General features: G+C 47.5%; 6 protein-coding genes across 6 annotated transcripts; 1 reads left to right on the top strand and 5 right to left on the bottom strand.

Moving 5' to 3' along the window:
* Positions 1-41: 41 nt before the first annotated feature.
* BHQ10_004862 (uncharacterized protein) lies at positions 42-884 on the bottom strand (the record flags this gene model as incomplete). The annotated part of the gene is made up of 3 exons (XM_040877274.1): positions 42-248; positions 299-612; positions 674-884. 3 exons carry the CDS (start codon positions 882-884, stop codon positions 42-44), a joined length of 732 nt encoding a protein of 243 aa, XP_040733366.1.
* Positions 885-2,771: 1,887 nt separating this feature from the next.
* On the top strand, positions 2,772-3,686 carry BHQ10_004861 (uncharacterized protein; the record flags this gene model as incomplete). Its single annotated transcript, XM_040877273.1, has 1 exon — positions 2,772-3,686. The coding sequence occupies one exon, from the start codon at positions 2,772-2,774 to the stop codon at positions 3,684-3,686; it is 915 nt and encodes a 304-aa protein (XP_040733365.1).
* A 341-nt stretch (positions 3,687-4,027) lies between these two features.
* On the bottom strand, positions 4,028-7,629 carry BHQ10_004860 (uncharacterized protein; the record flags this gene model as incomplete). Its single annotated transcript, XM_040877272.1, has 3 exons — positions 4,028-4,604; positions 4,740-7,436; positions 7,490-7,629. The coding sequence occupies 3 exons, from the start codon at positions 7,627-7,629 to the stop codon at positions 4,028-4,030; spliced, it is 3,414 nt and encodes a 1,137-aa protein (XP_040733364.1).
* A 2,367-nt stretch (positions 7,630-9,996) lies between these two features.
* On the bottom strand, positions 9,997-12,228 carry BHQ10_004859 (uncharacterized protein; the record flags this gene model as incomplete). The annotated part of the gene is made up of 2 exons (XM_040877270.1): positions 9,997-10,138; positions 10,187-12,228. The coding sequence occupies 2 exons, from the start codon at positions 12,226-12,228 to the stop codon at positions 9,997-9,999; spliced, it is 2,184 nt and encodes a 727-aa protein (XP_040733363.1).
* A 1,858-nt stretch (positions 12,229-14,086) lies between these two features.
* BHQ10_004858 (uncharacterized protein) lies at positions 14,087-16,578 on the bottom strand (the record flags this gene model as incomplete). The annotated part of the gene is made up of 3 exons (XM_040877269.1): positions 14,087-14,271; positions 14,328-15,107; positions 15,489-16,578. The coding sequence occupies 3 exons, from the start codon at positions 16,576-16,578 to the stop codon at positions 14,087-14,089; spliced, it is 2,055 nt and encodes a 684-aa protein (XP_040733362.1).
* Positions 16,579-24,835: 8,257 nt separating this feature from the next.
* Positions 24,836-26,910, bottom strand: BHQ10_004857 (uncharacterized protein; the record flags this gene model as incomplete). The annotated part of the gene is made up of 2 exons (XM_040877268.1): positions 24,836-25,053; positions 25,101-26,910. 2 exons carry the CDS (start codon positions 26,908-26,910, stop codon positions 24,836-24,838), a joined length of 2,028 nt encoding a protein of 675 aa, XP_040733361.1.
* Positions 26,911-27,325: the final 415 nt, after the last annotated feature.

Raw genomic sequence — 27,325 nt, 5'->3', positions numbered from 1 at the left:
ACAAGACTCTGAAATTCTTCCTCTCTTTCCGAGATTTCGATTTACAAAATCAATCCCGAAAAGAGCATAGTAACGAGGGTCACAAAACTTATCGGCGCATAGCCCGGTGCCATTAGTGACGGCGGCGCCGCAGAAGTCGTTGTGTTGACTTCATATATATCCGCGAATGCAATGTCGGATGAATTGAAGCAGTTGTCTTGAGTGACCTCGACGCAGTCCTCGGGTTTCGCGAATTCGATATCGACGCACTATACTTATGTCAATCGACTATTATCGATGAAGGAAAGGGACATCATACATTATACAAGGCGGCACCATGTCTCGCCGTCTCAATGACCTGAATAGTCGCCAAATCACCCACATTCACTGTCAAACCGGCTGGCAACGGAACCTGAGGCAGACAGAATGTGCCTGGGTAAGGGTTCGCGGAGGGTCCGATGATCTGGAAGGGAGGGAGCATCGGGTTGCTCATATTTGGGGGTATGGCGCCGAGACCGAGATTGAAGTAGAAGAAGGCTGTGGCATGGCCTTGGAACCAGCCTGGTTGAATGGAAATGGCGCCGCCTTGGATAGGCCATTTCGTGCGGTTGGTGGAGGTTGGCATTCCGCCGCCTGCACGGAGGTTAGCAATCTTATACAGAATTTAATTCAGTGTGGGCAGTGGATAACTTACAAGGATACATCCATTGCATGCCATAGGGATAAATCGTAGTATCATTCACAAACGCCGCTCCAAGTCCATCGGCCTCCTCCACGGATCCGTTGGTGTGTAGATTATTGCCTCGATAACCCGGGTAGACGATGATGGTATGTGCGTTCACCCAGTTCGCGCAAGAGAGGATCGTAACCGCCAGGGCCGTCCATTGTGATAATGAGAAGTGCATGTCGAAGATTGTTCGCAGCGCAATGTTGGGGAAGGGTCTAATCTATATTGAACATCGATCTCGGCCGCACCGCCAGAGTATCGATACGTCGAGAACGACCTCTCGTCTAAACTCTGAATGTGTGTTGGGATATTTTTGGCTCGTTCCCAGTTGTTGGATATATTTATAGAGCAGATAGGATGGTCTGGTCTATTAATGACTTTCGAAATTGTAAAAGAGATACTCAATTTTACAGTAGAGAGGGGAAAACCAGTCAGAAATACAAGAAATCCCGGCCACAGCGCCTAGGGAATTAGAGCTTCCAGTCAACTCAAAATGTGACAAGAGATACAGACAGAACAAAGCACAAGGCGACCCACAAATCACACGATGCCTGTTCGTGCAATTCTATAGCTCGTAGACACTGCTAGACAGCAGGAACTAGGCAAAGCTACACTGGACATGGCTGGATGCCGCATCCGATTCGACAGAGGGCGTCGAGAGCTGCAGCGAAAGCATTTTCGCAAAGGCAAGCACTTCATGATAGTTTATCACATGGGTGGCCAATCAGCAAGCGGAGCAGTGTCAATCTGCACGGCTGTCACATCCCACGATGCATGAGAGGAAGTGTCTTCAGGACGTGATTCGATAGCTAGTAGCCGCCCAGTTGAGCACTTACAAAAGACTAAAATCGATTCTTCTCCAATCGAGTTCTGTCTGCCCGTCAGTCCCCGCAGCACGCTAGCCTAATTAGACTAAATTAGCCCTAACCCTAGCTCGTCTGTATTAGCTTGTGCCACTTCTGTACAATTAATTATTTGTGCCCAGATGGTTAGGATGTTAAGACAAAGAAGTTGTCAGACCACCGAAGATCAGAGAATCCAGACTCTAGAGTCTTATATCAGTTCGTTGAATGCAGGCTGTCTCAACCAGCGCTAAAACCGGCTCTCCGATTGGAGGACCTCACCGTCTCTCGAGGTTGCAGCAGTTTGCGTAACTACTAATTAGTGCAACTAGCTTGGTGGCACACTTATGCTTGTTCCGTCCCATTTTGCGGCGCTGTCAAGTCAGTTGTTGCACTCGCATTCGGTCGACCACTGTTAATTTATGTTGGTAGATTGGGACGCGGTTGGTGCTCGGGTTCATCCTTTGTTGGACGATCTTCACTGCATGGATCGGGCCGGGCACTCGATGTGATGACTTTGCCGGATGCGATTTGGCGCTTATGTGACCCCTCTTTTCTCTTGACTGGCACAGGCAAAGGTATCGTCGAATAGGAATTGATTCGTATTCATATCACTCTGTTGCATGGTTTAAGGTACACAGTTCTGGTTGGAGGACTAGTATGATATCGACATGAAGCACATGTCCGTGAAATCAAACCCTCTTCGATTAAATATCTTTCATATTATGTAAAGGGACTGAAAACGTTGTACGCTCAGCAATTATTTCGAATAACTGATTCCTTAGTTCAGCGTTAAGTGATACACCCCAAACAGGTATACATTGGCCAAGTCTCGGATCTATAGAACGAAACCCAATATGAAGTCCACACAAAAATGAAGGACCATCTTTTCATACACCATCTGTTTCTTTGAAGATGAATCTCATCGTCTAACCCTAGTATACCGCAAATAGACTAGCGTTAGATAAACTCAACGACCCACTTTTATTGTCGATTGTCCCGCTATCAAATTCAATCATCATTTTTGTGAATAAAGTCTAGATCAATATACAATTGACAGTAGAAAAACCACATGGTTTGGGATTATCGCTGTATTGAATACAAGTATGTCTCTCCTTCTCGCTTGAGAGCCAACATACTCACGAATAGTCCAGATTTTTGCATATCTCAGCATCGACAATCAGTACCTCATGCCTACCTACAAAGGTAGATAGACTATCAATATGCCAAACGCATCGCGCAAACAGAGGAAGAAGTTCACTCATCCTCGAAGAATTGAAGTCACAGATGAAGATGGCTGGACTCATGTGTCAAACACTCACTCGGTACCAAGATCGTCGACGAGCACGACAAGGAAGATTATGACAGACGGCGCAGCCGATGATGAGGATATACCCGACAGCAATGATAAATCTACGATGACAAGGCTGCAATTAGCACCATCAGAGCCACCGCGAAAACTAAACCTGGCCGAACTCCGGAAACAATTCACCGCCCACCTTGAAACGTGGGAGTCATCGCAGACATGGCAACACCTTAAGAATGCATTACATAAAGATCTTCTATCGAGTCAAGGTCAGCTCGGAATTGAAAATATAGTTTGCATCGGTCTCGGATCGCCGAGTGGTTTTGTGCAAGGCGGATGGGTTGATCGGAGGAGTGTGGCAATGTATCAGCTTGCAGCTTTGACGACGATAATTGACTGTGTCAAACATCGTGCTGCTGCTATTCCTACGCAGCAGGAGTCAACGGACCTGAAAATCATAGCCCAGGACCCAGTTTTCAATACCCTCGACATTGAGCTCCTCGCTTTACTCGGCATCACAGCCGTGGAATCGCCAGAAGGCTTCAACGCCGTTTCCAACAAGACATTCCTATTTGGGCCGGGAGCTGAAAGGAGGCATCTGAGGCTGATGTTACCGTCCAATCCGGTCGTGGTGTTTGGAGGCCCGTTCGAAGAGGGGCCTTCGTTGACGGCAAGGGGGTTTAATGATGATGAGGACATCAATGAAAAAGATGATGGGTCGAAGTTCTTGGCGGATTTTGTGGCTCAAACGCGGTCCGTCAAAATACAAGAGTTTGAGGCGAGGTCGGAAGCATTTTGGCGGATGAGGATTTATTGGCGAGAAGAAAAGTGATGGGTTTGAAATAGCTTTGACTTGGATGGATGTCTTTTGGTGGTTTAGCGTTAGAGAAAAGTGGAGATTATGTACAATAGGGAGATTTTGACAGGACAGGTTTTTGGCTGGCGTCTTGGATATCATTCCTGGCTTTTGATTCATGAAATATACCTAGGTAATTTTAGAGTACATTGATGTATCATTAAAGGAGTTGACAACTGGACCTTTGGCATCTCACTTAATCCAAATTTGTAACTTGTATACACAGGATATCTCTTATGAAATACATTCCGGCCGTAGGTTGGAATCAATGTGCTCTTTATCACGCATTGCACAAGTGTATCCCCAATCTCAAACAATCATTCAATTTCAGTTGATAGGTTGGGGTACTGCCTAAGCCACGAAGCAATCTCACCATGGCCCTCTTCCTTCGCATAATTTGCTGCTCTTTCACAAACAGCACTCAGATTCTCGCAACCATCATAATGGTTCAAAAGTAGTTGCAGCATATCTTCATGCCCATGCTCTGCAGCACCATCAATTGCTGTTCTGCCATTTTCTGCCGCGCAAGGTGCAGAAACATGAGCGCCATGTCGAAGAAGGTCAACAGCAATGTCTATATAGCCTTTAATTGCAGCTGCTTGAAGTGCCGTGACACCACTGAAATTGGCTGGAGGTGCATTGATTTCAGCGCCACGTTCAAGAAGAAACTTAACCAGGCTTCTGTTTCCATTTTTTGCGGCTGCTTGGAGTGCAGTAGCACCCCCATCTTCGGCTGGAGCTGCATTGATATCAGCACCTCGTTCCAACAAGAAGTGTGTAAAATCAGTTTCATTTTTTTGGACTGCCTCTTGGAGTGGAGTTCCTATATCTTCGCCGGATGGTACTTGTATTTCGGCACCTTCTTGAATCAAAAATTCTGCCAAATCAATCCAGCTGCATGCTATAACAGTCTGTAGAAGTGTAATACACCTTAAAGGGTGTCTGGAATTGATATTGGCTCCAGCCCTTAGTAATAATGTGATCACCTGACTCATAATTTTTGAATCTCCATCGTCAAATGGATCTAACCAATGGTGGTCTCCTAAAAGTTTATCCCATGCATTCATAACTTGGGCCATGTACAGCGTCTTGGGTAGTTTGGATATAATGCTGAGGAGACGTGCTGTTCTTGCAACGTCTTTGTCATCAAATGCATCAAATACATTGCATACTGCCTCGGCTAGAACTTCTTGACGTAGAAACAACGGATATGCCTCCGTGTATTGGTCAAGGAGCCTATCAATAATTTCCGCAGGACACCCTTGGCGTAATGCCTGGCAGAGAGAATCGTTAAACGGATATTTGGCATCAGGAAAACGAAGACTTGCGCCTCTTTTCAGAAGTAAATCGACCATTCGAATATCACGTGTGATAATCGACCAGGACAAGGAGCTGAGATTGCTGCAAATACTCATATCATAGTAGTAAGAGTTGATATCAGCGCCGTTATCCAGGAGGTAAAGTACCCCATCAACCCAGCCTTTTCTTGCTGATGCCACAATTGGTGGCATGTAGTTATCATCTTCCTGTAGATTGATCGGTGCGCCACATTTGACAAGCAACTCAAGAATCGGTAAATCCTCGTGCGATATTGAAGCTAGCATTGCTTTGGTTCCGGCTATCGCGTTCTCTACGTGTGCTCCGAGACGTATGAGATCATTGACGAGATTCAAATCACCTGTTTCTGCTGCTGCTTGGATAGCTGTAAGACCTCCTTCCGGGGCAGGCGGTGCGTTTATATTGGCACCTAAAATACATAAAACCCCTGCCATCAAAGAGTGACCCATTTTTATAGCGGCTTKTAACGCAGTCAAACCCTTCTCATACGCTGGTGAGGCGTTTATGTCGGCGTTCCTCCTCAGAAGTTCCTGTGCGATGTGAATATTCCCCCTCTCGGCTGCGGCCTGTAAAGCCGTTCGGCCATTGAACTTTCCAGGAGAAGCATTTACATGAGCTCCAGATTCTATCAAAATTCGAGCTATATTCGAGTGATCAAGGCGGACAGAAAGTTGAAGTGGTGTATCCTCCCAAAGATGGGAGGTCGCCCTTGAGTTAATGTTTGCTTCACTCAAGAGAAGCAATTGAACCAAGTTGGTGTTTCCATTTCGGACACTGTGTTGGAATGCAGTGAAGTACTGCGCCTCGTCGTAATGCGGAGAGTAATCAATCGAACTGAACATGAATTCATCATCACGGTGAGAGAATATATAACGCCCCTCCTGGGCGCTCAAATCTACCTGAGAAAGTGGAGAGAGATTGACATCCGCTCCACGGCTGAGCAGCAATACAACCAAAGGAACATTATCTTTGGCACAAGCAATCTGAATTGGCGTCATCATGCTCCAAGACGCCTCTTTTACGTATTTAGAAGGGTAATCTTTGGGTATTGGTAATTGATACTGCGTACCAAATGGAGCGTTTATATCTGCTCCACAGGCAATGAGGAATTCGACCATCTCCAGATGTCCTGCCCATACTGCCGCTTGCAGGGCCGTCCCATAATAATTTTTAACGTAGCAGTTTACTCCAGAGCCATGTCTCAAGAGAATACTGACGGCTTCGAGGCTGCCCGACTTCGCAGCATCGACGAGAGGAAAACCCCGAGATTTGCCAACAATAAAGCACTCCGGATGTGCTCCAGATGAGAGTAGAGTTTGTAAAGTTTCAAGACGTCCTGTATCCCACGGTAGCTCTCTAGCGGGAAATAAAGCATAGGGACCGAGTATTCGAGGCGAAAATCCTGCAGTACATAACAGCTCAACCATTGAAACGTCCCCGTTCGTAACCGCTATCGACATGCATTCTTCCTGTTGTGTATAACTGCAATACCTACGAAAATGATTTGTTTCGTTCAGGATGTCGAGATGCTTCTTCAGAATATATTTCACCATGCTGGTATTTCCAAGGTCCACGACAGTAGGAAGTATTTTCCTCATAAAAGCTGTAATTGTGGTTGTCTCACGGCTAAAAAGGTCAAAAAGAAAGGATTCGCCGAGATTCGATATTATACCCCGAAATCCTTGGTGTAATTTGCTTCCAGAAATCGCGCCATTGTTTGTCAAAACGATGAAGTATTGTAGAAGTTTTATGCCAAACCCCTTCAGTCCGTAGGAGCCCAGCATACAATCATTGTCAGTCTCGTCCGGTGGAAAATATGAAGTCAGCGGTATCGATTTCTTTGATAGAAAGTCTTGCGGCGTAGATGACTTTGCGCTATTCACAGCATCTTCCAAAGCTTTTTGCAACGACCCAGCTTCGGATGTTAAATTGTTACGGATAACAAGCTGACTGCTCGACGGGTCTGACGTATTGAAAACTCGAAAAGCGTCAAAGTTGAAGATTCGAGGGTCTTTAAGAAGAAGCATCTGAATCTCTTTCTGTAATTGAACACTTGGAAGGTTGTTCCAGCACACTTTTGGAAGAGTGACCGATGGAGAAGAAACTTCAAAAGTAGAAAATACTTCGGCCCCTGGAGTGAAAACCTCAACGCCTTCGGGTGTGGGAATATCCTCCAACAACTGCAACTGGGTTCTACTCGTGACATTCCGGGCGATTTCTTTTTCGACTTCTTTCCGTGTCCTTTTCCTCCCATGGGTGATCAGCCCAGTATCCTTGTTCTCCTCCAACTTTCGTTTCCTTATTTTTTGATACGCATAAAGCCAGGTGGTGTTGTCGGCATACTTTTGTATACCCCAAGCCTCAAATTTCGTAGTATACTGGCTTTTTCTACCAGCAAATCAGCTTTGAGTATCATAAAGCTGGTGAAAAGCCATTAGTACGTTGCCTGGAATCCGTATTTATCCTTCATCATATCCATCGTTTTCTTCAGCGTTCCCTTGGGAGCGCAATAGAGATCGATGATCTCGTCTCTGTGTCGTTCCCATATCTCCTCCGCGATACGAGGCGCCTTTGGTGACATTTTTCGAAAGTGACGATGTAAAGTCGAGGAGCTTATACCTCAAACAGTGCACAGATGAATGCAGCGAGTAGAAGAAGAGGGCGACTGATTCAGGTCCGGGAAACAAACCCATCAAATAGATAATCAGGTGCACGGCTTCCTAGTTGTTGGCAGTAGCGGTCTATGATGACGGCGCAAAAGTGGAAAGATCATGATTGATGATGTCCATATTCCGATTCAGCCTCGCTACCTCTAATTGGTCGAGGACAGAATCCGAACGTCCTGCATTTTTCCTTTTTCTTCAATCTACAAAGCATGGCTTGCAATTCGTTCAGAAAATTGGGACTAGAACATCACAAACTTACAGCCTTGCCGGAATCTTATTTCAGGGGCCTGACACGTCAGTCATGACAGGGGGTAGGTTTTTAGCCTCGTCGCTGCAAGATAGCCAAAATCTGGTTCGTGTTTCCTGAGATTTTCTCAATATATTGACAAGAATCCGGAATCTGATTTGGCATGCACATAATAAGTTGATACGTAAGAATTTCCTCCGTCAGACGAGCCCAGCGTCTATTTCTAAGATGAAGTATGATTAGAAAATTTGATAAGGTATTGTGCAGAGAGAAGCGGAAGTCTAGACATAACTGTAGGGCTAGGGCTAATGATCCCCAAAACCTAAAGTGTCTGAGGGTGGGATTGAAAAGGGGCTATGCACCCATCTTGGTATGTCAAGAACGGGTATTAGGACCATCTACAAGGCGGCTGAAACTCTGGAAATAGGTCTTAGAAAGTTATCAGAGTTAATGATGCCTCTTCAGTGCCAATGTTTGCCAAGACGTATGCTCGCACAAGGCCATCATAGAAGGATAGCCCCATGTTCCAGGTTGAACATGGTCAATAAGACAATCCGTATAATTAGGCATTGTTTCAGTCATGAGCTCATGGTTCTGCCACGGTTGTACCGAGGAATGTCAACTGCTATCCCAAGGGAGCGAGAGGAAATTTTGTCGAACAAAGAAGGAAGAAATGACGACCTGGGGGGTTGCAATAAGAAGGAAATACCATAAATGTGCTTGCCTCCCAAGTGTCGCATTTGTGATGGTAGGTACAACTAAAATTTCTAAATCGTTTGCTCAAGTATATATCAAGACATAGCATCCAATATACCTCAAGATGCACGCGATTGCCGCCTTGAAACGAATGTCCCTCGTACTTCCTACAACCCACGCCCAGGGCTTTACATTTTCCATCAAGCAAATGACCTTCCTCGCCAGGAACCTATTTAACATAAAATTTGAACCTGGGACATTCCAGCCGCACGATCCAGTCACTGCGAGATATGTACTACCTCGAGTCAACTTCAATGTACAAACACTCCTCAAACTTTGATCGCACCAGCCTAGGTACGGAAAACTAATCTGCCACAGCAAACTTATCAAACACATACGACTACATCTGGAACGCGACGCGCGACCACTACCGCGAAGCAGGCTGCCTATCCGAGCTTGAGCCCCAATACGGAGAGGGGGGTTGGCAGCGCCGAATTTCTCGAGTCCCTTTTTGTGCGGTTAATATGAGATTTGTGGTGGATCCGGAGCCGACGGGTTGGAAATTTGGTTCATCGTCCACGACGAGGATGATGACGACGGTGGTATCTGCGTCTGCATCGACTTCTACACGCGCACCGTCGCAGTCTAGTCCGAGGCCCGCACAGAAAGTGGGAATGGGGTGTTGGTGTGTCTCTCGGTGTTCTAATATTGTGTGCAACTAGATTTTCTGCTCATACGATACAAGCGTCGTCGTGCAAACAGTAATGAGGGAGTGCATGCGGCGGAGCAGTCAGACACCATAATAGAGACAAACATCAAACTACCTACTACATCCACACATCATCACATCTCTGGGACAGAGACTCTCTTCTCGGAATTGTCTCCACAAAAGGTTTTCGGTGCAGAGACCGATTAGCGAGTTTATGGCTTCTCCTCCGAGGGCGGAGTTGGAATGGGGGAACTAATTTGTAGATGTTGTAATTGGAACAGCTACGATACCACTCGCATGTATTAACAATAACAATTCATTACCATCAGCCCGACGTCCAGTAAACATACAGCTGACATCCACGGCCGTGACGGGATCCGTCCCATATATCCATAAAACCCATGACTATCCCAACGTTGTCATCCCATTGCCTCAACCCTCAACGATATGCATCCGGCATCAAACCCCACAGCACAAATCCAAAGGAGAGAACGCTGTTTGTACATGAAGAATCCAAACGCTGAATGTGCTAAGTTATATACTCATAATCAAACCATTGCAATAAACCACCGTCGCACATTATGCCCTTTTGTACCGATAACGCCTTCGGAAAAGATAACGAGAAACAAATCATACAGTCTTCCCACCACAGTCGGGAATCTTCAAGCCTGACTTCAGTACGCGTGCAGAGTCCATGAGACCCCATTTATCCTCCCATTCTTTGCCGGGAGTATCGTAGATGACTTTCCAGGGTTCATCGAATGCTTCGAACCTATTACCACATTAATATCAATGTTTGAACGTAGCTGACAATACTCACCAGAAATACTTCGTCCCGTTGGTCAACGCTTGACAGACCCAGTCGGACAAAAATTGATTCATCTCGTCGATACCAGCAATAGAACCAGACGTACTATCCGTACAATTGACTGAGCCACAGTCATTGCCGCCTGCACTCGGCCAGCCAACCTCGGAAATGATGGCTTCCTTGCTCGTACCACTCGTCAACGAGACATCATGAGTGTTGAAAAAATCAACTGTCCATGATGCCGCTTGATCGACGGGAACACCACCAAAGAACGGATGGACATTAGCCATGACCATGTCCGAAGCAGCCAACAAATCGGCTGTCCAGTTATCACCCAGATCCGACGTAGCCACGGGTACTTTTAGCCCTTTTGCTGTCAAGTTCGATCGCACGTCTTCCATATATGTGATGAGAGCTGTTTGAGCGGTTGTCTGATCCGAGAAACCTCCTGAATACAAAACTTCGTTTCCGACAATGACACCTTCGATGATACTTGTATCATTCATGTTGTCTATCACATCGTAGAGCGTCTCAATTTGTCGCTTTGTCGTTGTCTCGTTCGAGTTGACCCATACGCCCATCCATAACTTCATATCCGTCAGTTCCAGATTATCGATAGCGTGCAGCACCATTTGCGTCTGATTACAGTCTGTGCCGTAGACTCGCACGGTGTTTGTCAATTGCGAAAGTACAGCCATATCACGAGTCACATTGTTTTGGCTAGGAGGATATTCCAGACACAGCGGATATTGAACACCCCATGAAGTGTAGTCCATGCCATGGAAAACCCGATGCAAATCCGTATTGTTCAACAGTTTCACAATCTCAGGCGAATTCTTGTTCAAATCCCCATTGGTGGCCAAATCTCCAGCGGCCGTGTTGATATTAGTACCAGGATCACTGCTGCTACTGCTACCCTTGTTTGAGTCACTTGCAGCAGCACTATGTTTCTGACTACCAAGTATCCCTCCGACGATTGCTCCAACAATAATGGCCACGATAGCAAGTCCTACCAAGATAGTAAGCAACCATCTCTTCCGTTTCTTTGCCGCAGCTATGTCGGCCTGACGGGTAAGAAAGGCATCTTTCTCATAAGGAGTCTGGCCAACGCCGCCAGCACCAGTAGGCACAGATTCGTATGTCGTTGGACCACCACGGAGACTGTTGACTGCAGAAAAGACGCCACCAGCAGCTGCACCGCCTGCGGCACCAGCAGCCAGTCCTTGGTTGGACTTTTTACCAAACCATGATCGCCGTTGTTGCTGCAGGGGCGTATTGATTATATCATCATCGCCGTCATCGGCAATATCGTTGGGATTAATCGCAGTAGGATCATGGCTGTTGTATGAATGATAAGGCCCGTCGTATAAGCCGCCGCTCGGGTAGCGGGGATATAGCTCTCCGACGCTAATATGCGATGAATTTGAGGCTGATAAGCTAGGTGTTCCCACTTGTGGAGGGGTGCCCGCTGCAAGGGCCGTTCCACCCAGCGGCAAGCCTGCCGAGTAATGTACTCCAGATGGATCTACCTGGCTATGTCGATTGTTGGTGGCTCCGTATGGAACGTCCGAATAGTTTCTGTCCGAGGGACCGTCGTAGTAACTATGTCCCTGTTGTCCCTGTCGTATCGTCCGCACAGCTTCGAGACCGCTCTCTCGTTGATTTCGGCTTGCGACATCGTATGCAATACCACTAATCCCACCTCCGATAGCAGCCGCACTCATATTATCCGCGCCCGGAGTAGCGGTCGTATTCGTGCGCAACGAAGTCGAGCGATCAATCTGTGGTCTGTTGTTGTCTGCTATACCTGGTGGTGAGCCCATAATGCGATGCTGAGGCGGCTCGGGTGGTAGGTCTGTATCGATGTTGCCAGGTTGAGATGGTGCTGCTCTGTTCAAGCCTCTACCTTCCTGACGACCAGATGGATGATTGCGGAAACTGCGCGAGGTGGGTAGATCTGATACGGGCGAGATCTGACTTGAGGTACTCTGTACATCCGAAATGATAGGCGAAACATCGCCGCGGGGGTACGAAGAGCCGGGTTGTCGTGACATGTTTACTTCTGAGTAGTAGCCGCAACGATAGTCCACGTTGTCGCTTCTTTAATGATTATCTTGATGACGTCGACCGAGACGGAAATAGGGTATCAACCGTTGGAATGCGCAACAGCCTGCACCCCGGGCTTGTCACGGTGAGTTAAACCCAGCCCAAGAATGTAGCGCATCGACTGTTTCTGCTCGTCCGATCAATGGTGAGTGGGCCACCTCCTTGCATATGCAAACAAAGACCGAGCCGAGTGTCGTAGAGAGACAGAGCGACAGACGAGCGACGCTGTGAAAAAAGAACTGCAGAGTAAGAAGCAATACTGAATAGAAGTCAGTAAGAAGAAGAGAGTCAGAGCGATCAGGGAAGCAACAGACGACGATAGAAGGTTGCCGTGACAGCAGCAACGCCCAATCGGGGACTAGCGCCAACCAGCTGAAACCGGATGTTCGCGAAGTCTTGAGGCTCAGAGGGGCGGAGTCTGACCAAACTCATAATAGTAGATATTTTGAGACAAGTCTTACTTGGGTATTCTGGCATACAAAAAATAGTCAAATATACCTGATTGATATACGTACTTCTGGTATCTCTAAATTGCACTATGTACGTATGTAGAAACTGTAGTCATCGCGGCTGTTATCAAGTACCGTAATCGATTGTTTATCATTGTTTATGATCGTTGGTGGTCCCACTCACTTCAAGCCAAGGTCGGTCGATCACCTCCCTAGTCCTGTTTGGTGTCTACTGTGTACTTCATAGATTCTGTTTTCACCATTCTTTCTACATTTACACTCCTGCTTCGATCATCTAGGTTGATCTAATGGTCAAATAGAGTTCGGTCGATCTGGTTTGTGCCTACTCTGTAGTACATCGTATAAACGTGGCTTGTTCGAGCGCATCAGTGCCCCGACCGCTTGCGGATGCTCGGATCAAATCATACGGTGCAATACTACATACTCTGCCTTTGTCTCTGATCTAGACAAGTGTCTTGAAGTCGGCACACTAGAGTCAAGCCTAGCCGAGCAGCGCCCTTACATAATTCGGTGTACCTGTCCTCTACCTTCAGTCATCAAATGTACTACGTATGTATCTGTATCGGAGAAATAACAAAGAGCCAAAAATAGTAATATCAACTCCAGTCTAACCATTTCAGGATTAGCACCTGAATGAATGACTTTTTGCCCAATGCGGGAATTGTGTGTGTTCTCGTGATTTTTGCGACACTGCCTCGCTACTATGTAGTACTATCGAGACTACTTATGATACAAGTTATTGGGTCGTCGGCTAGGCGGGAACAATCAGAGTCAGATCCAGGCAATCCACCTTTGTATCAGAAGCAAATAGTATAACATTGTAAGTCCTCTCTTCTCATCATACCTAGGTAGTTAAAACGATCCATCTCCTTTTTGCCATGTTCCAATATGCAATTAACCGTATATCCAATCGAATCCATCCTTTTAACATAACTAGCAATAATACCACGATCCCAGCACAATCAATCATTATCAACTCGTAACCAGCCCAAACAAAGACAGCAAACTTTCACTTCCCATATTCGTCTCACATATTCAACTCTTTTCGGTCATGGTCTGACATGAAGCGGGCAATTGAATGGGAAAAAAAAGAAACAAAAAGATGGAAATAACGAAATAAAGAGAACAAAACAAAGAAATGGGGTATATGAAATCGATAGGGACAGAATATGACAGAAAGGTGACCAATCAAAAACAAAAAGTATAGTCACACGAATTAGAGCCGGACAGGTCGAGTGTACAGCTCGCAGTAAGGACAGGGGTGAAGAGTAATTTGTACAGTGATAAGGAAAAATACAGTGAAAAAGAAAAGTGAAGAAGGGAGGCTGAGGCTACGCTAAGCTTCTACCTCCTCTGCTTCTCGTCGAATTGCTGTCATAGACGAGCTTTCGTTCCTCCTTCGATGAATTTTGCTACTGAATTTGCGTTTTCCGATTCGTGTCTCGAACTGCGATGCTATCGACGCTGGTTCTTGTCCGATTGTCAACATTGAGCCACGCATTTTGTTTCGATATGCATCCACTATTAACACGCCGTGTCAGTTGATTGCAGCATATACTGAGAAAACAAACACTTACGTGATCGCTGCAAGAATAAATGCCGGTTAGCAAAAACCCTGCTTTGGCTCCAGCTCATGCGATAACCGAAATCATTTATGATTTTATCTTTGCGGTGTCGACTGCGAGTCAATTGCGGCACAGCGGGGGAGAGACCTTCGATCGTCGGTACGTTCACAATGGTTCGGCCAACAGTAACGGGCTCATTGCCATTGTCAAATTCATAACCATCGTCATCGTCGTTGTTATTATCGTCAGCGTCGTTGTCCTCAAGGTATCGGCTATCAGGAATAGTATGTCCCGGAGAACCTCTCATCTGTATAGGGTAATAAGCACGAGGGAATACGGCGTTCGTCAGACGGTATGAATCAGGAATCTCGTTCATGTTAACCCTGTCCAACGTGACTTTGACTCGCGCACGGCCTCCACGCTGGTGGTCGTCGACTAGGATAAATTTGCGTCGTTTACCGGCTGGKAGACTGCCAAACAGAACCTTGTCGCCGGGCTTTCCTGTAACAGCCTCTGTTTCATACGAATCGTCTGCGTCGTGGCGTTGGCTAGCCGCTGTGGCCACAGAGTGTCGGCCTATAGTATCGAATCCCCCTCCATGAAGAGGTGGTGCCATGGACGGTGTGCCCAAGCCACTAGGTGCATGGACTGTTGCAGGATATGGGAGCATGCCTTGGTAAACCTGTCCAGCACGGAAATCTGGAGTCGGTTCCTGGGCGCCACTAATCGGAGGTTTCGCACTGGTGGGGACGTAAGGAGGACGATGAGCACCGTTCGAAAAATCAGTGCTGCCTATAGTTTGGAACATTTCGCGTTGGGATTAGCCTACGCTGTCGACCCAAAAAGGCAAGCGATAAACAGGGACGGCGAACAACAAGAAAAGAAAGGGAAGAAACGAAGACCAGGTATACAAAACAAAAAACAAAAAGGAGAGGCCATCGACACGCTTCACTCTCGAGAAGACAAGTCAACGACCCAACAGAATAATACATCCATCATCGTACAATCTCCATCTTCATACCAAAATGTTCATCTATCATAGACTTCTCTCCAGCGCCATAACGCATACAACACACAAGATACAGTCTATCGTCGAGTGCAGGTGACATACAAGAACAAAGGAATCTTGTTCAGTGTTTAAGAAATCGGTTTAGTATCGGTGGTGGAACATACCGCTAACTTCTTCATTTCCAGCTTGGCCATCTGCGTGGTGGCCGTGATGCTGTAAGGGCGGCGCTGCCAGCGTCAAGGGTGCGCTTGGAGGGCGAGCGTTCGGTGCGAGTGCCGCGGGGTTTTGCGTAAGCAGGTGTGGCACAGGTGCGTTTGCTCCGAGTTGGTGGTTTGGTGTCTGGTTCGCTTGTCGGCGACTCATCTTGGCCATGCGTCGGACTCGACGACTTCGCAGCCGAGGATCTTGGTTACTATTGCGCCAGCTGTCCACAGCACGCTGGATAAGGCCTCTCTTTCCTCGAAGAGGGGGGTTCAATTCGGCCAATGCCCAGCCGACAGCGTTGCATTCGGTTTCGTACACCAGTCGGTTCCCGCGATATTGGTCCTTGCTGCAGCATGCACGAGGATAAACACAGTTCTCGGTCTTGAAATCTGCCGACAAAGCCTCTACATTGACAGACTCCACGTCACAACGAATGGTGTACTCCATCTTCACACGGTCGCGCGAGTATTCGAAAGCAATCCATTGCACACCGTTGCTGTCTTGACGAACAAGCTGCGGAGTAGTTGCAGGAATTGGACCGGGGGCCGCATTAGTAGAGTTTGCGCCAGCTGGATGATTGACATGCACATTGTTTGCAGAAAGAGGCTGCACGGGTGTATTAGGAGAAGTCAAGGTCGATGCAGGCATTGGTGGTGGCCGTTGATTCTGAATTGGCGTATGCTGCTGTGGTAGAGGATCCACCTTGAGCCGAGGGCTGTTATTGCTCATCGTCGAGTTTGCCATGGCTGATTGGTGCGATGGAATAGTGTGCTGGATAGGCGCTGTCTGTGGAGGCATCATCAAAGATTGAGTCGTCAAGGGGTGTTGAGGCGCAGGTGGTTGGGGGTTATAAGCGGGATGAACAGGATTGATCGGAGAGTACGGTTGGTAACCGTACATCTGTGATGGAATCTGAGGAGACTGCGCGTAGAGACTTCGTCCATGCTGATCATGTGTCTGCGATGATGTCACCGAAGCAGGAGAGTTCGATTGAGGAGTTGTTTGATAAATAGGAGGGTATGGCCTCTGCATTTGGGTAGTTGCGGCCATGAGATCTGGGGGTCCTTCTCGAAACGTTAGCAGTGTACAGGGAAGATATAAATTTCAAATCCCGACAGGCTATGGTCTGTGTAATGAATGCAGCCCTGGTGCGTGAAGATAATCGGTCCGTGTTCCACAGATCGTACTTCCTACGAATAACAGTGACGGCAAAGAAGACTCGATCCAAACTCACCACTAGATGGGTACTGCGGGGTGGTTGCTGCTGCTGGGTATGGGTTGGCGTGTGAGGCGTAGTAAGGATCCTGTGCCGAGGGGGGATATTGTGGTGTAGGTGGGTGTTGTAGAGACAGGCCGTTTATTCCAGAGGCCGCAGAGTATGGGTTTGGCGGGAGTGGTCCTCCTGAGTGTTGGTGGGGAGAATCTGGTCGGTGATTGTGCTGGTGTAGAAGGCTTCCTGGGCGGGAATGCTGTAGACTTTGAGGGTGGTTGCTTCCTAGATGCCGAAGCTGTGAACGCTGTCAGCCATCGATCGCCAGTTCGCGAGATCGACCATTGGAGGAAACAACGGAATATTCGACATAGCGGGAACTGAGCATGCAGATACACGTAAAAATAAAAACAGGATCAAGTAGGTTGAAAGGAAATAAGAGAGCAACACGAAGGAGTGCGTCGGGGCAGGCGGAGAATTTATTTCTTCAAAAAGAGGACATCGCGATCATCATCCACGTGGCTGGCGGATCGGCATGTGACTTGGCGGCCAACGTGGAATTCAGGCATCCCTTGCTTCACACAGCCCTCTGGCGATTTGACATATCCCATTTTCGCTGTATGCTTAAGCGAGAACAGGTTCGCATGGGACAGCATATGCGAAAACCTGTATATAGCCGAGTGTCATCGAGACGCCCTGCTAGCCACGCCGCAGCCCACAACGCCCATTGACCAGTATTTCGGACTAGGTGAAATCAACTAGTCCTCGTGGTTCGTAGTAGACATTGGCGCATGGTGGGCATGTATAGTCCACGAATGGCAGCGGTCGCGGTACCCCGGCATATAGGGCATGTGTCGACGAGGCTTCCGCAGCTGAAGCGCAGAACAGAAAAAGAATAACTGCCATGATCATACTGACCAGGCGTTGTGTTGGGCTTGATCTCTTGTCCATGCTGACACAAGCGCATAGATTATAGACGATATGCGAATCAAGCAAGGCACCCCAGTTGGCGCGTAAACAAGATGCCGTCTCGTCCACCCGCCCATGTTCCGCATTGTGTTCTCGTCCAGACAAGGAAACAAAGAGAAAGGAAACAATAGACTTCAATGAACCTGCACTTACCGAGTCATCTGAAGGATCATCCTTATACTTGTGTGCGGGTGGAGGACCAAGGTCGGGTTGGACCACAGCAGTCATGGTTGGACCGCGTCCGTCCCAAAGAACACAAAGAATGGAAAGCGAAGGTTGTTTTTTTATCTGGGATGATACGGATTACACGCGCGACGTACACAAGTAGGATTGAACAGGAACAAAAAAAAATAGGAATCGGAAAAAATAAAGCTATGATCAAGTCAATGAGATCACAGACCGTTTTTTTTTCGGTGTTCTGTCTTCTGCGAAACACAAGCAAAGGTAAGAAAGTTGTCCAGGATAAGGTTTCTGGCTGCGTCTTGGGTTGCAAGGTTAGCAAGTCAGGGAAAAGATTTAGCTAACTAGGCCATGAGGGATCAGCAGTGTGAGCGAGAGACTAAGTAGTAGTAGGAGTAAGTCGCGGAGCAAATGGGTATATTCCCGTGGAGCMGTGGGTATGATTTGATTAAAAAACGTCTTGCTGCTAGGCCGGGTGGGAGGGCTGGACCTGGAACGGAACATGGAACAACTTACAAGTGTGTGTCCAGTGTCCACACTTAAAAAAAGGCTCCCGCAGTGGATAGTGGATAACCCGATCAAAAGCAGCCTGTCAGGGTTTGCGGCCGAGATGTGGGAATGCCGCGCATTAGGTTGCTGAGGCTTGGTGGMAGGACAAATAAATCTTGATAAATCTTGTTTATGAGGACATGCAGAGGATGCGCCACAAAAAGGTGCCAGGCAGCCCGCGAGGTGGAAGGAGAGGGGGGGCGGAATCACTCATTCAACGATGATAGGAAGAATGAAAGGAAAAAAAGAAAAAGAAAGACGAGAGAAAAACCGGGGCGCGGAGGGGGGGGTAAGTGTAGCTGGTGCGTAGCTTGGTAGGAAGTTAGTCGCCAGAATGTTTTGTTTAGGGCGTTCGGCCTTTTCCCAACATTGGGAGGAAGTCGAGAGACTCAAAAGGGCGAATATTATTGGGTTGCGGCGTAGAGCCAGTCCAGACCAAGACAATAATGGTGATCGAATTGAGAACAAGTATTCCTAATCTATGTTGGGTAGGAGAAGCGTCAGTCCGGGTGTTTAATTTATCTTATCAAGATATACGGAGTATGGAGTATGGATTGCCTACAAATTAGTTGGACGTATTGAGACGGCCGAAGAGGGAAAGCAGCACCCAAACAACCCCGACAGATCTGGAAAAGCGGCAACGGATACGAAACAGGAGAGATTTTGAGTCGGGTTATCATTGGACGGTGCTGGAGAGATGGCTGTACGGGGTGATACTCCATTGAGCATAGTCAGATGTATTCCATTGACCTAACCCTAAAGCGCAATTGATGTCAATACAGTACTATGTATGACTCTAGACATCATACTTACATATTCCGCACTCAAGAGATTTACCCTTACACTTAACAGCCTTCTTATTGCAAACATAGCTCACAACCGTCCGCGCAGTCCGTTCAATCTGATTGACTGAGGCATTTAGACAGTCCTAACGTAGTAATGTATTGACAATAACGTATCGGCGTATCAGCGTGTCAGCGTATTTAATGTAAAGGACCCGAGTGGCTACAGCCACCTTCAGCCAGGGTAGCTTCAGCGCAAGTCGTTGGCCGGTCTAGAGCTGCACACTGCATGCACCTGCACGACGGAGGACGGAAGCATCCTTGAAATCGTGTTAATTACGTGATACTGGTCCTAAGTTCCTAACGCTAAGCGAGGCAGGACGACAGACCGACTAGGTTAGGATCATCTTGCTACCAGCACTGAAGGGGACTAGTTGACGCCATGGACGAAAGACGCTAGAATGATGTGCAGTAGACTGGCAGCCTCGTCGCGCGCATCAAGGTGCGTGGAAAAAGTCTTCGGGCGGACCCTGCATGAAGTTCAAATGCCAAGAATAAGTACGCGAGTACGTTCTCCGTAGTCCGTAGGTACTAGTCAGGAATTACACAAGACTAGGTGAACAGCAACATCATGCAAAAAAAAAAGACTCAAAGTATCAGGAAATACTGAACGAGAGCGATCCTCTGTGGGAAGGAGGAATCAATGGGTTCATGGAAATGATTTCCTGACTGGACCTGATCGACATGCTGGTAATTACATGTAAAATACTCACTCGTACTGGTGTGTTGTACAACATAACGTGCCATGACATGACTGCCATGGCTTGACGGGGCAAAAACGTTGTTGACAGCGGGCCGTTGTGACTTGTCAGGTTTCTGTATGAAATCTATAGCGTGTACGTACAAATGTCTGTCTCGTCGTGTAAGCCGATACGTACATGTGTAATATTACGAGTGAGTAAGTAAGCCTATTGGCTGGACATCATCTGATTGTATCCACTCGTTCCAGCCGTCCCCACCGGGTGTACTCTTCGAAATTAATTGCTGTGAAATACGAATCAACATTATAATCACTGGTACTCTGTACACAGTGTAGTGTTGAGTCCAGCAACACTCGAGGACATCAACAAGTTCTAACTTCTCGGAGTGAGATGTACGTTGTGTTGTTTCCAGATCGAGCTGACCCGCCTCCACGATCTGATGCTCCACCGAGAAAGGATCAAGCTATGTCCCCGTCACCCTACCTCATCTCGCTCCAAGTTGCTCTGCTTGATTCAAGCTATTGGCAAGCTGATGTCATGTTGGGACGTACGTAGGCACGGAGATAAAGGGTCCACTCACGAATCTACACTCTACAATAACAGCAGCAATAAGGGGTATCAGCGGACCGTGGACCCTGACCCGTTCGGCTTGTCGACCCGACAGCGTCATCCATGGAATGGACTGGGTATGTATAGGAAGGCCAATATAACTACACCTTAAGTTTGAGAGCATATTAAACCTTGCTGATCGTCCGTTCATCTATTTCAAGTTGATTATTCTCACATGCCAGCTCCATGAGTGGATTACGACGTACCAGATTAGTGAATACGAATTGGGCGCGAATGCGAAGCCCTAAACCAGCCGCCAGCCAATCGCAATGGAAAATTTCAACCAACAGCCCACCTTCCGTAGCCCCCGGCAAAATAGATGCGGACTTGGTTGAGCACTCCCTGAGCTAATTTCCGAATAAACTCGAAACAGTCTAACGGCCTTGTGGCGTCGGATTACTATCAGCGAGAACTCAAAAGTTTGAAAACTCAAAAGAAGAAAAAAAGAGATCGTTCATTTCCCGGTTTGATTGTGGAGATGCGAGCTCGGTCGATCTCTTTTTGCTCTTGCTCAGGATAAATCGAAAACCTCCGCAGAGATTCGGGTAAAAGACAGAGTAGGGATGGTACGATGTCTCACTCGCCGTACGATATGTGTTCAATTGGGTACGTAATCGACGTATCGGTACGTAACGCGTAGCGTTGGCGGGCCATATCAAACAAAGAATCGTCTCATCTACGTAACGGGATACACACAATTCTGTTTCTCTCTCGCTTTTCACCATGTTCGGATACGTACGTACGTCTAGACATTCATGCGACTCGAGTCAGAACAACCTCATAGACCGAAAGCTTAATTCGTTTCAAGAACCGACGCCAACGGTTACCTTAATTTTGCCAGCTAGGTTAACGTTCGCTTCAATCTCAACGGCAACACAACGGCATCGGTAACGGTAACGGTGAGATTTGATATCCATTGACTGAGGAACGAGCTTGTGAACAGGTTCGTGCGATGCTGCGAGGAGTCCTGTTTCAACCATTTATCGACAATTCCGGTTCGAAGTCAATTTGGAGGTAAGATAGGTAATGTTTTCGCCTGCTTCCAGAAGCACACCCGATCGATAACCGTGGCCTACGGAAGACGTCGCTCAACGGACTAGAGATCGATGACAACAGCAGCCTCAACAAGAAACCAGTCTAGAAAAGCACAAGAGTCTACGACAGCCCTGTAAACGGGCCGAAAGGCACACCAAAAGCTCAAGCTACGTACCGACTAGGTTAGCTCTAGCTGCACACTCAAATACGACCTGACGCAGACTCACTAGACTCTTCGTTATCTGTACTGTGGTTGGTGGTGCAAAATCCGGTTATCCACTCATCAGTTTCATACCATTTCTTTACTAGCACAGGTAAGGTTAGATCAATTGATATGTCTCTCATTTTCATTGCTGTGAGTTTTTTTTTTTTCTGGTATACACAGCACCCTCCGCAGTCCGCACACACTCTGGAGGATGGATGTATTCAACCGGTCATGCATCTCGCAATTCAAATTCGCCTTCTAAATGGCCGAACACGATTTATCTTGGTGTCACATCCAAGCGAGGAATACGTATGACCGTACCTAATTTTACTTTCTAGGTAGAGATGATTGTGTCCAGCTCCGATCCACGCGGCTTCGGCATGTAATCATTCATGCATTCAGTACGGAGTACATCTCACATCTCAATACAACGTACGGCGATATTACGAGTGCTGTGCTGATTGGCTCGTGTCCGAAAGTGGAAATGCATGTTCTAGAGCTGTGCAACTTGGTTGTTGGCAACCACTCGGCGATTTAGTTAACTACGTAGTGTATATCAGTCATCAATACGTTACTTGTATGTAGTACAACTCTGAACTTCTATGTTCTAACACGCCAATTCTTGATTTAAATCAAGATGATTAGACTCTTACGACATGGATAGCTAGATTTTAACAAGCTGAGTATAGCATGAATCAGTCATTCACCTTCTATACCAGCCGTCTCGTGGCGCGGCTACACTTCTAGCTACGCATCTGACATGTGAACACCACGGATGTAATCATTAACACAAGCTCAATCTAATAGCCATGGATATCCGGCACTCGGCAAGACCTTACTCAAGCTGCCACTCCTGGAATAGATGAATCCAGCCACCATGCAAGTGGCACAATTCCAGCGGCTATCTTCGCTCATTGGGGTAATAGATAATTTCCGCCTCCGATACTGGCGCTGAAAGGAGTATCGCCCAGCTCGAGTAGCAGCCTGACTGTCAACTGATTCGACAGCTTACGGTAAGTGGCAACGACAGCATAGGTTGTACAGTACATACCGGCAAAGCCTAGCTGGATTGGTAATGCACATGTATGGAATATTCAGCAATTCAGACTCTGATTCGATGCGGATGTTGTATCACTGCATGAGTATGCGCGCACGTATTTTTAATGTAGATACTCACACTCCCACATAGGCATACACTTGTTCTTGACGAGGACGTGGAAATAAGCACACCCCTCCCCCCTTTTACTCAGTCGCTGTCGACATTTTCCAGGTCTAGCAACCCACCCCCCAGTCTTTTGAATCGGATTGCATCTTTGACAGCTGGGCCTAGACGGGCAGATGCCTGTCTATGACCTGCGCCGGCGCCGCGTTCCTGCGCTGTCAGCGGGCGCTATGTCTGGATGGGTGACTTTGAGAGGATTTAATCTCGTATATCTGGTCATCTACCTCCTACTACGAATGTATGGAGGAGGGTGTGGGAGGGAGGTGTGGCACATACCCAAACAACGGATCCATAATTGATCGCGATATTGAGCTACTTCAATGTTGGTTGTAGCAAACCCGTGATTATGCGCTGCATGCTGATCAGAGACTTGTCTCGTCATGTCTGGTTCTGTCTTGCGTTGATGATCATGTCATGTCATGTCATGTCCTCTCAATCCATCCATCCATCCATCATTCTACGTCTTCATGTTGTAATGTGTAATGCTCTTTCCTTTCCTTTCTTTTTTTTGGGTCATGTATGGAGTGCAGCCGGAATGCTACATCCTCATACTACATACTGTACAGTTGACATAAATCTCCGAATTCGAGTCTTGCAATGGAGAGTAGTTCCTCCGATAAAGCACCACTCACGTTCATCTCATACATACTCCATGAATAAACAAAGGAATTAGACTTTAAACAGTTGGCTTTTCGAATCTCGACTCTTCGTACATCAAATGTCTCCACTAATACAAAGGAAGCCCGACGGTTAATAAATCCATGAATTAAGGAGGGGGCATACTAGTACGTACCTAGGTACATTCATTATAGTAGGTCACGCTATAATAATACATCCATGCGTAAAAACGATGAATAGATGGAACAAGCGAGCTAGCCACATAAAGTATATTGTAGATGTTAAGCACCATTCAAAACTACCTCCGTTAGGACCGCTACTAGCTTAGGAATATACGAACTGACTTGCGAGTTGGTCTTGCTATCAGCTTAGTGAGGTAGAGTCGTATTTGAGAGGGCCGGAGATAAGGAAATAGGAAAAATAGCTGAGCCTAAGCTTTTTGGATTTAAGAGACTCATGATATGGTTGAAACCAAGCTTCGTAGGTACTTTTCAAGGCTGTACTGAACTAGGTTGCGGAACGGATCGTTCCTAACCTTCCCTTGCCATCCCCAACCACCCACACACCCCTCCCAATGTTGCCTTAGCTTTTTAGATTTGTAACCGGACTCTGGTACATACGTAGTACTAGGGCAGGTACCTAGGTACACAAGTAGAGAGATTGGTTTGTAAATAGCCAAGTTAGTCCTCTAGCTAGTAGCTGCGTACATGGACGGGTTCGGTTTCAAGGGAGGCCCCTGAAATTAAATCGTGATGCTTATTGTTCCTGCTCGTGCTGTCAACTAGATATACAGCACGGAGTACGTAGTGCTATTGACACCCTTGTCGAATGGATTGATGACTCCCTGTAGCGTCAACTACGGCAGGTAGCTAGGCTGGATCTTAGAACTAGGTATGTAAATGCACACCTAGCCAGGTTATGTAGCTAAGACACGATGCTGACATCTTCCGTCTCAGCTTGAGTCTAGATTCTTGGATCATGATGCTGGCATAAAAGGTCACATGCTATTGTGATGATGATATGATAAGTGGCTATCTAGGACTAAAACAATTCAGGAAACAATTTCGATAAGACACATGCATGTAAGTGTACAGTATAGAAGACAGTAGTAGATGCAGATACAAATGCAAACGCAAATGTAATACAGATAACATGCTAGACTAGGTCTTACTTCTTCACCTCTGCCACAATCTCAGGGGCAACACGGTCCCTGCCTCGCGGCACTGGGAAGTCGTCCTTGGCCGGCGCTGGTTCGATAGCCAAGGGAGCTGACTCCTCTTCATCGTCTTCTTCATCATCGCTAGAAGATATATCAATTTGGCCATTACGACGTCGTTCTTCCCGTAGTTTACGGCGTTCTTCTTGGGCAACTTTGTATCGAGCATCTACTACTTATTAGCACCGCGCCATATACCTTGTAGGACAAACATACCTCGGATTTCTTGCGTCTTCACCGCGTAGGCTTGTATTTCCTCCTTTGTCAACACTCGAAGCACAATCACATATTCAGCCCGTTCCTCAAACCGCTCATGGCCTACTTCGAGTGCAGCTGGATTGACAAGTCGTCGATCGATCTTGGTCCATCGAGCCCCCGGCGGAATACCATTCTTCTGCGCATCTTTGAGAGGTGCCACGCCTTCTCGGATATGATTCTCATCTTCGGGAAATTTCTCGCGAGGGGCCTTGAGAATGCCCTTAGGCGGAGCTTCCGGCTCCTTGACCACGGGAGGTTCGACAGCTATTGGCTTTCGAGGACGTTCAACACTTTCCTCATCCACAGATCGTCTGCTGCTATCGTCCTTTCGTACAGAAAGTAGTTTGTCAGAGTCTTGCTTGCTGCGTCGATCACGAGTCCCCTCGGAGCTGCTTGAATCATGTTTCTTCCGCGAGGTTGACTTCTCACGTCGCCGTCGTCGTGAGTGCCCTTCAGAGCTAGAATCTTCCGAGTCTGACGATGATCCAGGGCGCTGAGAACGATCCCTGTGACGCCTACGACGATGACGGACCCGCTCATCCCCTGAAACTGCTTCCTTTTCTCGCTCTCGATCTTTATAGTAATCCCTATCATGATCATCGGGCCCAACTTCCCGTGAACGATGTCTTTCTGAGCGACCAGCTCGATCGGCCTCCCGGCCGTCATCAGAATAACCACTTGCCAACCCAAGAGTAGCAAGTCCACCAAGCACTGGAGCCAAATAGTCCTCGACATGCTTCTTGCGAGACTCTCGTGGACGAGAGTGGTGACGATGACGGCTGGAATGCTTGTGATCATCCGTGAACGACTGATAACCGTCCTCTCGGTCTTGGTGCACCACGAGATGTTGTTGGTGTGGGTATCTCTGATGGTCCCTGTAGGTTTCGCTATCTGTGTAGTCCCGACCATTGGTGATACGCAATCTATCTTCAGCAGGGTGTCGTTCAGACCCGCGATGGGATGATGGTAATCTCTTGGATTCTTTGTGATGAGCCGGACGGACCAGAGCAGAGCTGGTAGCCATCATGCTTGTCGGTCGCCCTACTCGGCCATAAGTTCGCTGCGAGCTTCTCGCAGCTGACTCCTTTTCGAAATTCTCTCGTGGACTCGTATATGAATAAGCATCGTAATACTTGGAATCGTCCCACTGTCTGGGATCTCCATAGGCTTGATAGCGTGAAACACCTGCCGGCCGGTAGACATGATAACGGGTCTCGCGCGGTCTATGTTTCTCAATTGATTTTCCGTAGCCACTATCGCTTGTGTAATCTGAACTTAATATGCGTTTGTGAGACCGGCCGGAAGTTGCTGGTGAAACGTAGCGTTCTGGCTCATCCCGAACATGCGATGCACGGGGCGGTAGAGGACTTGCGGACCTTTCGTATGCGGAAGTGACAACTGGTGCCTTACGGCTTGACGAGGKTGTCGACGATGGAATGTGCAAGCTTAGCGGGCGTCGACTGGAATCGGTAGTGGTCTGGCTTCGAGGTCGGATTGCGTAAGATGTTTTCAGCTTCGTGGAATGGTTTGCATCTCTGTAGGTTTTGGTGGAAATAGGATGAGCTTCTAGACGATCTCCACTATCGACACTGAAAAATCCCCCTCGTCGTTCAGCGACTTTGGGCGATAGATAACCGTCGTAGGCATGATAGCTCGTAGGCGAGGCGTAAAAGTCTTCAGCGGCAACAGTTCCTGTCGATGCTCGCATGGGATCGACAAGCCGCCGGCTCCCTGGAGAGCTTGAGCGGTATCTTGACGCGTGAGTCATGATGGCTGACACAAGATAGTTGGTCCCAAGGTAGTTTACAGACGACCACTGGATGGGATGGAGAACCCCACCAACGACGGGCTTGGGTCCAGATAAAGAGTTCCTGACGCAAAATGGATAAAGCAGTGCAATCGCTCACTCTGGCACCAGATCAAAGGTCAGTCAATATGAAAAGTAGAATAGGGAGATTGAATAAAGAGGACAAATGGATGGATGGATGTTGAAGAAAGGACAGAGACAAAAGAAAAAGAAGAAGCCGCCAAAGTGGAAGGTGTGGAGGGGATGTTTCGGGAAGGTGCGACCGACCGGCTTACTGGACGAGCAACTCGGGCAAGCGCGATGTGGATAGGCCAGACACACGATTGTTCCTTCTCGTTTGTTTCTTGTGTTGTTTTGTCGCTCTGTCGTTCTGTCG

This window comes from Talaromyces amestolkiae (genome assembly GCF_001896365.1).
Source record: "Talaromyces amestolkiae strain CIB chromosome Unknown scaffold8.1, whole genome shotgun sequence".
In the NCBI taxonomy this organism is placed as follows: domain Eukaryota; kingdom Fungi; phylum Ascomycota; class Eurotiomycetes; order Eurotiales; family Trichocomaceae; genus Talaromyces; species Talaromyces amestolkiae.
Note: the sequence above shows the minus strand (reverse complement) of the source record. Positions and strands in the feature narration are given on the sequence as shown.